Source organism: Mustela lutreola, chromosome 7 (assembly GCF_030435805.1).
Source record: "Mustela lutreola isolate mMusLut2 chromosome 7, mMusLut2.pri, whole genome shotgun sequence".
In the NCBI taxonomy this organism is placed as follows: domain Eukaryota; kingdom Metazoa; phylum Chordata; class Mammalia; order Carnivora; family Mustelidae; genus Mustela; species Mustela lutreola.
In genome coordinates this window covers 34,152,931-34,167,768 of record NC_081296.1, presented here as the reverse complement: position 1 = coordinate 34,167,768, position 14,838 = coordinate 34,152,931, and the positions used below count along the sequence as shown (strand labels likewise).

Sequence of the window (14,838 nt, the reverse complement as noted above, 5' to 3'; positions counted from 1 at the left end):
CTGGGTTATTTATTTTTGAGTGTGAGTTTGAAAAGTTCATTATAGATCTTGGATATGAGCCCTTTATGTGTAATGTGATTTGCCAATATCTTCTCCCATTCCATGGGCTGCCTCTTAGTTTTGTTGAGTGTTTCCTTTGCTGGGCAGAAGCTTTTTTCTTGGTGAAGTCCCAGCAGTTCATTTTTGCTTTTGTTTCCCTTGCCTTTGGAGACATGTCTTGGAAAAAGTTACTGTGGCCGATGTCAAAGAGGTAACTGCCAGTGTTCTGTAGGATTTTGATGGATTCCTGTCTCACATTGAAGTCTTTAATCTATTTAGAGTTGATCTTTGTATATGGTGTGAGGCAGTGGTCCAATTTTATTCTTCTGTGTGTAGCTGTCCAATTTTCCCAGTACCATTTATTGAAGAGACTGTCTTTTTTCCATTGGATATTTTATCCTGATTTATCAAAGATTAGTTGACCATAGAGTTGAGGGTCCATATCTGGAGGCTCTGTTCTGTTCCCTTGGTCTGTGTGTGTTTTTGTGCCAATACCATTCTGTCTTTGTGATCACAGCTTTGTAATATAGTTTGAAGTCAGGCAACGTGATGCCCCCAGGTGTGGTTTTCTTTTTCATCTTTCCCTTGGTGATTCGGCATCTTTTTTGGTTTCATACAAACATTAGGCTTGTTTATTCCAGCTCTTTGAAAAATGCCAATGGTATTTTAATAGGGATGGCATTGGAAGTGTAAATTGCTTTGGGGAGGATAGATATTTTCACAAAGTTTATTCTTCCAATCCATGAGAATGGAATATTTTTCCATCATTTTGTGTCTTCCTCAATTTCTTTCATCAATGTTCAGTATTTCTAGGGTACTGGCCCATATACAGAAACCTTTCTGACTTGCCATGTGTCTGTGGACAGGTCTGACATTATTCTGACATTCCTTCCTCTGTACATAAGGAATCTCTTCCCCCTAACTGCGCTTAGGGCGGCTTCCTTGGTTCCAAGATTTGTGAGTTTTGGTATTACATGCGGGGGCATTGGTCTGTTCTTCCCAGTCTTAGGACACAAATGCTTCTTTCCTTCCCCAGATTAGGGAAGTTCTCAGCTACAATTTGCTCCAATATATCTTCTAGTCCTCTTTCTCTCTTCACCCCCACCCCCAGGGATCGCCAAAATTGTGACATTGGAACGTTTAATGGCGTCATTGATTTCTCTAAGTCTGTTCTCATGGATTTTAAGCTGTTGGTTCCAGACCTCCCCCTGTTCCTTCCTATCAGTTTATCTTCTAGATCACTAATTTGTTCTTCTGCCTCATTTACCCTAGCAACTAGAGTATCTATTATAGACTCTTTCTCATTCATAGCATTTTTAAGTTCGGCCTGATTAGCTGTCATTTCTGCCCTTGAGATTCTGTGTTGCCATCAGTGGTTTTCTCAATGCTATCGTCTTAATAATTGTTACCATGAAGGCTATTTCAAACATCCTGCTTATATCCATATCCATTAGGTCTGCAGGAAAGGCCATTGTGTCTGTTTCTTTTTTTTCCTTTCTTTTCTTTTTTTTGTTTGTCATTCTGTTGAGTGGTGGTTGAGGGGATATATGGAGTTGAAAATATCAACTACAATCCAGGCAAGGAGCACCCTGGGAAAATGTAGAGCAATCAGAAGCCTATCCAAAAAAACCCAGCCAAAATGAACTCAAGAATAAGATTTATAAAGTTCAAAAAAAGTGGGGGGGATGGTGAGGTGAAGGGGGCTATAATCTCTCAGTTGAGGTAGGGTGTTTCAGTTCTTCCTGGGTGTATTTTTGTTCTCTTTGTTAGAGAGCACTACTTCCCAGAGTTACAGGGAGATTAAAAAAGGTAGTACTGAATAGGGAAAAAAGGACTACATGGAAGCTTATATCCCTATATATAAAAAAAGAAAAAAAAAGTATGGGTGTGAAAAAGTACAAGTTAAAAATTACTATGAAGTATGTTGTATTAAACATCTAGTTGGAATGATAAGTAGGTAAAAAGAAAAAAAAACACAGAAGAATCATGAAAAAGAATTTTTTAAAAATTGTGTCTAAGAAATACACAGGCTATGAGGCAAGACCAGTACTCAATATACTCTTCCCCTGGTGTTGGGGTTTTACAGTTTTTTTTTTCTTTCTTTTTTGTTTTTTAAATTTCTTTTCAGTGTAACAAAATTCATTGTTTTTGCACCACACCCAGTGCTCCATGCATCCGTGCCCTCCTTAATACCTACCACCTGGCTCCCCCAACCTCCTACCTCACGCCCCTCCAAAACCCTCGGGTTGTTTTTCAGAGTCCATAATCTCTCATGGTTCACCTCCCCTTCCAATTTTCCTCAACTCTCTTCTCCTCTCCATCTCTCTATATCCTCCATGCTATTTGTTATGCTCCACAAACAAGTGAAACCATATGATAATTGACTCTCTCTGCTTAACTTATTTCACTCAGCATAATCTCTTCCAGTCCCATCCATGGTTTTACAGTTTTAGAGGAACCTCAAGTTATCTTCCTCTTGTTCTTCCAGCTTGTCTTCTGGGGGAGGGGCCTGCCACATTATTTTTCAGGTAACCCTGCTTGGGAGGAGTTGTCCTGCCCCTATCAAGGGTTTGGGAAACTGGTGTTTTGGGCTTTTGTTCTCTGATGGCTTTTGTTCTCTGGCTTTCGTACCTTTTCAAGGGGTCAGAGCAAAGGAAAATATCTGCATCCAGACCTCTGCCCCAGAGGAGAGAAACCACAGTCTGCTCCTCTCTGAATCCTCTGGAACAGTTTCTCCCTCTGTAAGCGCCGCTGGAAACTGCAGTCTCCCATAGGTGGTACACGTCCCCAACGATGCTCTCAGTGGTTGACCCAGGCACCAGTTGTCTCTGCCCCTTGTGCCTCCAAAACCATGAGCAGTCCCAGTCTGGGCAGGTGGCAGCAGCTAGCCCCCAGGTCTGCACTGGATCCTCTTGGGCATGGGCAGTCACAGAACCGGTGGTGGTGGTGGTGGGCCTCTTGGGTCTGCTGACACAGGTCCACACCTGCAGCTGCCCAGGTCTGACAGTTTCCCCTTAAGCTCCTAGATTCTGTTTAGGTGCTGTTATCAAGCCCTTCCCATGCCTCCACCATTGCTCTGGAAGCTGTCACTGGTCCCCAGGCACAGGACGCTCTTACACTGGGGTATTGCTTTCCAATGGCTAGCTTCTGGTAGCTCCCTCCCTTTTCTGTTTATCCTCTGACATCTGCCCATGCAGTCACAATTCTGTCCTTCATACCTCTTGACTCATCAGTCCCTCTGCCCTCGTAGAGATCCAGGCACATAATCTTATGTTTCAGGCTAATTTCATGGATTTCAGAGTGGCTTGGTAGATAATCTAGCTAAATTCAGGGGACTGGTTGAAACAGAGTCCCCCGCTCCTCTGCAATCTTGCCTAGCCCAGGTAATGCATTTTTGACATGTTTTTTTATGTGTACACATTTGAACTCTAAAAAAGGTTTAGAGATTAGGATTTATTTAGATACAATTCACAATTTCTCAAGCTAGAAAAAATATTGGGGACATAATTGACAAAGGGTTATCTTTTCTTAAACTACTTTTGAAAGCTCTCACCAACCTCAGTGATTCATATCTTCATTTTTTGTTTTAAAGACAGATGCACATTATTCCATACTGTCACTTCTTCTGTGTCTATCTGATTCTCCTTCAAACAGCAATTATGTGGAAACACCAAGAGATAAAGAAGTGGGTATGTTGCCAAATGTTTAATATATAACAAAAGTGAAATTGTTTTTATTATCAGACATTTTATAAAAACTTGTAAAAATTTCTCTTGCTTTGGATACATTTGCAAATTAAGATTTTAAGTTCTGACTTTAAACTAGTTTTGATTATATAAAGAGAAAAATCACTTTGAAGATAAAGTTAAATTTTAAAATGTATTAGAATATCAATTTATTGAGTGTTTCAGTATTTTTGAACTTTGTCATCTCCTGGGTGCATTTTATTTTGGGTTTTGTTAGACTTTTTTCCTATAGTTTGGGGATCTTTTCCCCCACATATTTGTGATAATGCTGATAAAATATTTCTGTTACATTTTAGAAAAGAAAGATGATTTTGACTGGGGAAAATACTTGATGGAAGGTGAAGAAATTGATCTTGGTCCAAATGTAGACACACCAGTAAGTGGCATTAGTTTTGTTATTGAAAATATAAATATATGCCAAGGGATACATTATTTTTGTGGCTCCTTCCACCCTAGAGCAACTTAACTAAAGCAAAAACACTCTTCACTAAATTAGTTTATTATCAAAGATTTATTAAGATTTTGCACTGAATCAATAGTACTAGGAAGCTGAATGGAATGAAAGTAAGTATCCTTGAAGGAGTATCTTTTAACCTTGGAGGTTTTGCCACCAAAAATAATTCCAGGCTGTCATAGTAATTTTCAACAAATTTAGAAAGAAGTGTCATTAGGTGTAATTTTTGCTTTTTTTCTGAAATTTTATTAATCTTTTCATCTAAATAGCTCCAGTCACCATACATTCTTAAGAGTAAGATGTATTCCCTTTTTAATCAGAATTGGTCTGAAGACAGCGAAGATGAAGATGGTCAACATCCCTTAAGTAGAGAAGACTCTGGGATTCAGGTGGACAGGACACCGTTAGAAGAACAAGATCAAAACAGAAAACTGGGGCCTTGTGTCAGCTGGAAAGGTACTTTGTTTTCTCAGATGCATCATTTTCTTATGATAGTACAAGCACGCTTTGAGAATCAGTTCTGTGTGATTTAAGATATAAAAAGCTCTGCCATCCTCATAAATCTTTTTAAACCATTAGTAGATCTGTAGTGTCTAAGAAGTGGCACTACAAAATTAATGTTGAAGTGATTTAGAGTGAAATTCTGTTGTGGTTTTTTTTGATAGTTCCAAGAACTTTACTAATCCTAAATATTTCAGTTTGTTTTTTATTGGAGGAGGGTTGACTTTGCGAAAGTTAGTAACCAAATAAAAAGAAGAAAGATTGGTACAATTGAATTTTAAATTGCAATATTTGAGTTTTAGTGAAGAACTATGAATGGGTAGACTCTAGAAAGAATTGGAAGCAACCTCAGAGATTAGATTATCTAATCCTACTCCTCCTTTTGTAGGTAAGGAAACAAAGTCCTAGTGACATTGGTATTTCTGTGATCATGTAGCTGTGAAACTAACCCCAGAAGCTGGGATATGTAACCGGACTGATCACTGAACTCAAACCTTGCTAAATAGACAAAGTATTTAAAGCTGATTTAGCATCGTAATGATTTTCTGGCATGTTTTTTCTATCCTTTCCTTTTTAGTTTTTATATCAGACCTTTATGGCAGAGTGTGGCCATTATTAGTCTATGCAGGAACTTTTAGTTTGGTTTATGTCATCTGTTCTGCTATTTCTGATTCTTGCTCCCCATTCCCTTTCTTGGCTAGCCCAGTTCTAGGTGCCTGTGGTAATGCATTTGATACCTGTATTCTCACACAAGTCACATTCTTATAAAATACACTCTGTTGGTCGGTGCTTTCTGTTTTAAAATTATGTACTGGTATTATTCCATGTGCAGACTTTGTTCTATTATTTATCTCTGTTTTAAATCTGCCTCTGTCAACTCTGTGAACATCTTTTCTGTTACCCTAACTGCTGTATAGGTTTCTGCAGTTTGCAGTACCACATTTAAATTATCACTTCCCTGTGGACAGTCCCTGAGCTGCTTTTGCCCCCTCTACCTAGTGCCATGCCCATTTTGGACTTGGCCTACAGTCTACTCCCTACTTGGTAAGATCCACCTCTCTGATTTGGGCTGCTTTTGTTTTAATTTGCATTTGTCTGAGTGTTCAGTATAAGTACTTGTGGCTCCTCAGGTCCTTCAGTCTTGCCCCTTCTGTGAAGTTCCCATTGATACCCTCTGCCTGTTTTCTTTTGGGTTTCATGATTTCCTTCCCAACCCCATCCTCCAGAGTTCATTGTATGTCTAGATATTAATTCCTAGGTGTGGACATTGCAGTTATCTGATCATCTTACTATTAGCATTTTTCATGAGATACTTCAAACAAAATCTGTGATATTTTTCACTATTTTGTTGTACTCAGACCTGTAAATTTTTTCACGATAAACATTTAGGTCTTGGTATTTTTTTCTACAAAAACATTCCCTTGTATTTTTCTTCTGTTTGCCTTTTTATAACTTATGTTTAGGTCTTTAGTGACCAGCAGGTCCATTTTTACATATGAACTGAGATTAAAGGGTCTAACTTACCTTTCTCTAATATCATGAGCCAATTTTCCCAGAAGCATCTAGTAAATAACCCATTCTATCCACACTGTTCTGTGATTCTATTATTATACATCAAATTTTCATGTATATATGTATTTCTGAACACTGTGTTCTCTCCCTTCAGTCTGAGTTGCTGAGGAACAGAATGTTTTTGTTTATATGGCTTTATAATAATGTATTGCAACACAAGAAGGCAAGTTGCCCCATCACTTCCTTTATACTTTCTCAAAATTGGCTTAGCAGCATTATCAACAATAGTCAAACTGTGGAGAGAGCCCAAATGTCCAATAAAGAAGATGTGGTAAGCAACAGAGGTACGATGGCAAGGGAGTAGGAGATCTTAGTTTCTCTCAGGGGTTCTTTGTCCCTTAAAAGCGTCTAGATGGTTGTCAGATCATTCTGAAAACCTGCAACCAGAGATCTGAGGAAAGAAATGCACAATTCTACAAATAGAAAAACAACCACTTGTAAGGTAGGAGGTATGGAGACATGAATCTGAGGTGATATATCCCAAGATAAACCACTGGGGGAGAGACCCTCCATAAGCCAGGTACCAAAATGTCTTACAGGCAGCAGAGTACAAAATTGGAACTTTTAGAAGTTTGCCTGAAAGGTGCTCAGGAGGCAGAGCAGGGTGGAATCCCAGGTGAGACAGCATGGTCTCAGGATCCCTGGGGTCACAAAAAGAAAGGGAGTGCCTAAGTGCAGCAGAGATCCCAAGCTTTCCAGCAGAGAAACCGGTTACAAACAGTGAGTTCAGGTGCTGGCTTTCTGCTTGGTGTTGGGACAAACTGCAAACCGCTGCATAGTCGTGCCACCACTTTCTGAGCAAGGGTCCGGCAAGAGGGAGAACCACAAGGAGACCCTCCTCTGTCTCCCAGGAGGTGTGGTATGGGTGCATGCCACAAAAGTCCATAAGTTTGGAAACTTGAATCAGGGTTATTTGCCTGAGAGAAAAATGTTCATCACAGGCTGGGTGAACACATAATTTGGACAGAAGCCAGGGAGACATGAGTGATTGACTCCTCTTCTGTGAGGGCTCAAGTAGGAGGCATGAACTTTTAGATCTGGGTCTAGAGATTGGGTCACTACCATTTTCATCCCCCACATCAGTGCAAAATGCCTTCAAGGTGCAAAAGAGCACTACAAAGTGCAGTCTGGATCTGTATACACTGAGCCTGGCCCCCTGGCAAGGGCGGTTCAGTTCCACCCAGGCAAAGACACCAGGGAATATGCAACAGGCCCCTCGCCCAGAAGTCTTACCAGCAACTTCTGGTAAATAGCAAGTTTACTGATAATACAGAACTGTAAAACTCCAGTTTATGTAGTATTTGTGGTTTATTCTTATTATTCCTTAGTCTTTGAGTTTTATATTTTATTTGCCTTTTCAGCTATTTTCTTATTTTATCAATGCTTTCTTTAAGTCATTTTTAATTTTTATTTTTACACTTATGGTTTATATATGTATTTTTTTATTTTTTGCTTCCTTTCATTGTATTCAACTAAATTTTTTTGTATATACATAAGTTTATCTTACCTATTTTAGGATCTAGTTTCTTCTAACAAACAGACCAAAATATACTCAGGATCTAGTTTAATATTCTGTTCAACTTCTTATCTGATTTTATTCCCATTTTTTTCCTTTTCTTTTCTTTTTGGTTTCTGTTCTCTTCTGATTAATGTATGTTTTTCTGCTCTCATTCTTTAGTCCTTCAGTTTTATATTTTATCCTTTTCAGCTGTTTTCTTATCATATCAATTCTTTACTTGTGTCTTTTTTAACTTTCATTTTTTCACTTAAGATTTATAAATATTTTTTTCATTTTTGGCTTCCTTTCATTGTATTCAACCACATTTTTGTGTGTATATAAGTTTTTCTTTCCCATTTTGGGATCTAGTTTCTTCTAACAAACAAAATACACCCACAGTATAGTTTATTCTTCTGTTCAACATTCTGTTTGATTTATTCTTATTTTTCTTTCTTTCCTTTTCTTTGGTTTCTGTTCTCTACTGATTTGTATAGTGTGTATTTTTCTGGTTTCATTGTTGCTGTTTTTGTATCTTCCCTCTCTTTCATCTTTAGTTCTCTGGACATAATGACAAGGTGGAAGAACTCATTCCAAAAAAGAGGACAAAAGGCATTACTCACTCCAGTTATTTAATCAATATGGAGATAAGTAAGATGTCAGAACTAGAATTCAAACAATGAATATAAAGCTACTGCCTGGTTTGAAAAAAGCATAGAAGACAATAAAGAATCCCTTACTGGAGAAATAAAAGAACTAAAATATAATAAGGTCAAAATCAAAAAGGGTATTACTGAGATGCAATTAAAAAATGGAGACTCTAACTGCTAGGATAAATCAGGCAGAAGAGGGAATCAGTGATACAGAAGACAAAAGGATGGAGAATAAGGAAACTGAGAGAGATAACTACTGAATCACCAGGGGAGGATTCAAGAGATCAGCAATACTATAAAGCAAAATAATATTAGAATTATTGGGGTCCCAAAGGAAGGCGGGGAGGCAGAAGGTTTATTTGAACAAATTAAAGCAGAGATATCCCCTAACCTGGGGAAGGAAATAGGCTTTCAAGTCCAGGAAGCACAGAAAATCACCCTCAAAATCAATAACCTTGACATAAAATAGTGAAACTTAGAAGTTTCAGAAATAAAGAGAAAATCTTGAAAGCAACTCGGGACAAGAGGTTCTTAACCTCAAAGGGTAGAAACATAAGGTTGGCAGCAGACCTGGCCATTGAGTCCTGACAGGCCAAAAAGGACACATGATATATTCAACATTCAACAATGCAGCCAAGAATACTTGATACAGCAAGGCTGTCATTCAGAATAGAAGGAGAGATAGAAAGCTGCCAAAACAAACAGAAACAAAAAGAATTTGTGATCACTAAACCAGCCCTGTAAGAAATATTAAAAGGGGTACTATAAACATAGAGATAGCCCAAAAGTAACAAAGACCAGAAAGGAATAAGGGCATTACACCAAAACAGTGACATTACAGGTAATAACAATGGCACTAAATTCATATCTTTCAGTAATTACTCTGAATGTAAATAGGCTAAATGCTCCAATCGAAAGACATAGGGTAATAGAGTAGATTTAAAAAGAACCCCGATATGCTGTCTACAAGAGATTCATTTTAGACCCAGTGACACCCCCAGATTGGAGGGGGAGGGAGGAACCTGGGTGGCTCAGTCGTTAAGTGTCTGCCTTTAGCTAAGGTCATGATCCCAGGGTCCTAGGATCAAGCCCTACATTGGGCTCCCTGCTCTGCAGGAAGCCTGCTTCTCCCTCCTCCCTCCCCCTGCTTGTTTTCCCTCTTTCTTTCTCTCTCTGTCAAATAAATAAAATCTTAAAAAAAAAAAAAGTGAGGGGATAGAGAACCATTTATCATACTAATGTGCATCAAAGGAAGTTGGAGTAGCAACCCTTATATCAAGTTAGATTTTAAACCAAAGACTGTAATAAGAGAAGAAGAGGGATACTGTATCATAATTAAAGGGTTTATCTAATAAGAAAATCTGTTATAAATATACTGCTAAATTGGGAGCAGCCAATTATACAAACCAAATAAACTTACTGAAAATAATACAGTAATATTAGGGGACGTTAACACTCCACTCATAGCAAAGGACAGATCATCTAAGCAAAGATCAACAAGAAAAAAAGGGCTTTGAATGATACACTGGACCAGGTGGGCTTCACAGATCTATTCAGAACATTTCATCCTAAAGCAACAGAATACACATTTTTCTTGAGTGCATATGGGACATTCTCCAGAATAATTAACATACAGGATCACAAATCAGGTCTCAGCTGGTACCAAAATATTGGGAATATTGCCTGCATATTTTCAAACCAGTGTGCTTTGAAACTTGAACTGAATCACAAGGAAAAATTTGGAGAAAACACAAATACATGGAGGATAAAGAGCATCCTACTAAGGAATGAACAGGTCAACCAGGAAATTAAAGAAGAATTTAAAAATTCATGGAAGCAAATGGAAATGAAAACGCAACAGTTCAGAACCTCTGGGAGGAAGCAAAGGTTGTCCTAAGAGGGAAGTATATAGCAATGCAAGCCTTTCTCAAGAAACAAGAAAAGTCTCAAATACAAAACCTAATTTTATACCTGAAGGAACTAGAGAAAGACCAGCAAATGAAACCTCAATCCAGTAGGAGAAGAGAAATAATATAGATTAGAACAGAAATCAATGAGAGACAAACAAACAAAAAAGAAACCCAATAAATCAACAAAACAAGGAACTGGTTCTTTGAAGGAATTAACAAAATTGATAAACCCCTAGCCATACTTATCAAAAAGAAAGAGAAAGGACCCAAATAAATCATAAAGAGATCAGAACCAACACTGATAATACAAACAAAAACAACAACAACAAAGTTTAAGAGAATATTGTGAGCAACTGTGTTGCAACAAATTAGGTAATCTGGAAGAAATGGATGCATTCCTAGAAACATAAACTACCAAAACTGAAACAGGAAGAAATAGAAAACCTGAACAGATGCATAACCAGCAAGGAAATTGAAGCAGTAATAAAAAATCTCCCAACAAAGGAGTTCAGGTCCAGGGGGCCTCCCAGCGGAATTCTACCCATCATTTAAAGAAGAATTAAAACATATTCTTCTGAAGCTGTTTGAAAAAGTAGAAATGGAAGAAAAACTTCCAGACTCAGTCTGTAACGCCAGCATTACCTTTTTTTTTTTAAATATTTATTTATTTGAGAGTGTGAGTGAGAGAAAATATGAGTAAGGGGTGGAGCAGAGAGAAAGGGAGAAGCAGACTCCCCACTGAGCAGGGAGCCCGATGTGGGGCTTGATTTCAGGACTCAGTCCTTGGACTTTGGGATCATACCCTCAGCCAAAGACAGACACTTAACCAACTGAGCCATCCAGGTGCCCCCCATTATCTTGGTCCCAAAGCCAAAGACCCCACCAAAAGAATTACAGACGAAATCTCTGATGAAGATGGATAGAAAAATTCTCATCAAAATACTAGCTCTTAGGATCCAACAATACATTAAAAGGATTTTTCACTAGGACCAAGTGGGATTTATTCCTGTGCTGGTTCAACATCTACAAATCAAGCAATGTGCATACATCACACTAATAAAGGACAAAAACCTTATGATCCTCTTGATGCATAAAAAGCATTTGACAATATAACATCTGTTCTTGATAAAAACTGTGCAGTGTAGGGATAGAGAGAATACACCTCAGTATCATAAAAGGCATCTACAAATAGCCCACAGTGAATATCCTCAAGGGGGAAAAACAGAGCTTTCCCCCCAAGGTCAGGAACACGACAGGGATGTCCACTCTCACCACTGTTGCTCAATATATTGCTAGAAGTCCTAGCCTCAGCATCAGACAACAAAAAGAAATAAGAGGCATCCAAATCAGCACAACAGATGTCAAAGTCTCACACTTCACAGATGACATGACACTCTATGTTGAAAATCCAAAGACTCCACCCCAAAATTGCTAGCTCTCATACAGGATTTCAGTCATGTGGCAGGATGTAAAATCAATACACAGAAATCAGTTGCATTTTTGTACACCAACAATGAAGCAACAGAAAATGAAATCAAGGAATTGCTCCCATTTACACGTGCACCAAAAACCATAAGATACATAGGAATAAACCTAACCAAAGGGAAAAAGGATCTGTACTCTGGAAACTATAGTACACTTATGAAGGAAATAGAGGAAGACACAAAAGAAATGGAAAAACTTCCTATGTTCATGTATTGGAACAACAAACATTTTTGAAATGTCTGTGCTACCCAGAGTGATCTGTACATTCAATGCAGTCCTTATGGAAATATCGTCAATATTTTTCACAGAAGTGAAACAGACAACCCTAAAATTTGTATGGACTGAGAAAACAACCCAAATAGCCAGAGGAAAGTTGTAAAAGCAAACCAAATCTGGTGGCATCACAACTCTGGACCTTGAGCAAAATTACAAAGATGTAATCATCATTTCAAGACAGAATAGTACGAGCACAAAAACAGGCATATAGATAGTGGAACAGAATAGGTAACCCAGAAATGTGTGGCCTCCTCTGTGTGGCCGGCTAATCTTCCACAAAGCAGGAAAGAATATCTGATGAGAAAAGGACAGTCTCTTCAACAAATGGTACTGGAAAAACTGGAGAGCCATGTATAGAAGAATGAAAGTGAACCACTGTCTTACACCTTCACAAAAATTAACTCAAAATAGATGAAAGCCCTAAATGTGAGATAAGAATCTATCAAAAGTCCTAGAGGAGAACACAGGCAGCTCTTGACCTCGGCCACAGCAACTTTTTGCTAGACACATCTTCAAAGGCAAGAGAAACAAAAGCAAAAATGAACTTTTGGGACTTCATCAAGAGAAAAGCTTTGCATAGCAAAGGACAAGTTGACTAAACCAAAGACAATCTACAAAATGGGAGAAGACATTTACAAATGTTCTATCAGATAACGGGCTGGTATCTAATATCTGTAAAGAACTTTTCAAACTCACCACCCAAAAAACAATCCAGTCAAATGAGAAGAAGGCATGAACAGACATTCTACAAGGAAGACATGCAAATGGCAAACAGCCGCATGAAAAAGTGCTCCACATCATTTGGCATCAGGGAAATACAAATACAAATCAAAACTATGTGAGATACCAACTCACATAGTCAGAATGGCTAAAGTGAACAAGTCAGAAAACAGCAAATGTTGGCAAGGATGCAAAGAACAGGGAACCCTCTTACACTGCCTGTGGAAATGCAAGCCGGTACAGCCACACTGGAAAACAGTATGGATGTTCCTCAAAAAGGTAAAAATAGAGCCACCATAGGACCCAGCAACTCCACCACTGAGTATTTACCCAAAGGATACAAACTTAGTGATCTGAAGAGGCACCTGCAATCCAGTGTTTATAGCAAACACACACACACACACACACACACACACACACACACACACACACACACACAGGAATACTACCTAGCCATCAAAAATTGAAATCTTGCCCTTCACAGTGATGTGGCTGGAATTGGAGAGTGTTATGCTAAGGGAAATAAGTCATGCAGATAAAGACAATTATATGATTTCACTCATAAATGTGGGATTTATGAAACAAAACAAAGTATCATAGAGAAAGGGAGTTAAAAATAAAATAGGACTAAATCATAGAGGGAAACAAACCATAATAGACTCTTAACTGTAAGAAGTAAATTGCAAGTGCTGGAGGTAAAGTGAGTGGAGGGATGTGGTGATGAGCATTAAGGAGGGCATGTAATGTAATGAACCTGGGTATTATACACAACTGATGAATCACTAAATTCTCCCTCTGAAACTAATAATGCACTGTATGTTAATTGAATATTTAAAAATTTGAAAAAATGTGGCACACATACACACACACGTACATACAATGGGATATTATTTAACCATCGAAAGGAAAGCAGTCTACCATTTGTAATAATATGCATAGAGCTAGAGTGTATTATGCCTAGTGAAATAAATCAGAGAAAGACAAATGCCATATGATCTCATTCATATGTGGAACTTAAGAAAGAAAATAGATGAGTGAATGGGAAGGGGGAAAAGAAAAAAAAGGCGAGAGGAAATCAAGCCATTAAAGACTTTTTTTTATGTTCAGTTAACCAGCATACAGTACATCATTGCTTTTTGATGCAGCGTTCAACAACTCATTAGTTGCATATAACACCTTTACGAGACTCTTAATGACAGAGAACAATGAAGTTTGATGGAGGGAGGCAAGTAGGACTGAGCTAGATGGATAATGGGTATTAAGGAGGGTACTTCTTATGATGAGCACTGGGTGTTTCTTTTAGATAATGAATCACTGAATTCTAATCCAGAAACTAATATTGCACTATATGTTAACTATCAAAATTTAAGTTAAAAAGGAAAAAATTTACATACAGTATTTATATATCGTATATGTCATATATAATCTACACACGTATTTAAGTAATTTCATTGTATTAGAACAAAAAATTTGACTTTATTTGTGAACTCTTTAAAAAGAAAAAAAGATTTTATTTATTTATTTGACAGAGAAAAATCACAAGTAGGCCAAGAGGCAGGCAGAGAGAGAGAGAGAAGCAGGCTCCCCGCTGAGCAGAACCCGATGTGGGGCTCAATCCCAAAACCCTGAGATCATAACCTGAGCCGAAGGCAGCGGCTTAACCCACTGAGCCACCCAGGCGCCCCTGAACTATTATTCTTCCATGACTTTTTAGAGGCAGTAAATTCTTCTTAAAAATTCAGCTGAAATTTAATGGGATTGCATTGAATTTACATATTTAGCTTGGGAAGATTTGATATTTTTATTATGAGAATATCTACATTCTCATTTTTCATTTTAATAGATTTGGAAATTCTTTTTATAAAAATAGTAAGTATTTGTTAATTTTGATATCTGCTCATAGTTTATGCTGTGAATGATACCTTTTTTGTTTTATTGCCGGTGTACAAGAGCACTGTTGGGTTTCGTAAAGTGCTCTTATATCCAG

The 14,838-nt window shown here is 38.0% G+C and overlaps 1 protein-coding gene across 3 annotated transcripts in view; it reads left to right on the top strand.

The window, feature by feature from the left end:
* The window catches only part of TUBGCP5 (tubulin gamma complex component 5), a 113,931-nt gene that overhangs the window by 5,231 nt on the left and 93,862 nt on the right, over window positions 1-14,838 (top strand). For all 3 annotated transcript variants that reach the window (XM_059180267.1, XM_059180268.1, XM_059180266.1), the window contains exons 4-6: window positions 3,632-3,728; window positions 4,082-4,161; window positions 4,560-4,695. In XM_059180267.1, coding sequence (XP_059036250.1) covers window positions 3,632-3,728; window positions 4,082-4,161; window positions 4,560-4,695 — 313 coding nt within the window. The remainder of the gene's footprint in view (window positions 1-3,631; window positions 3,729-4,081; window positions 4,162-4,559; window positions 4,696-14,838) is intronic.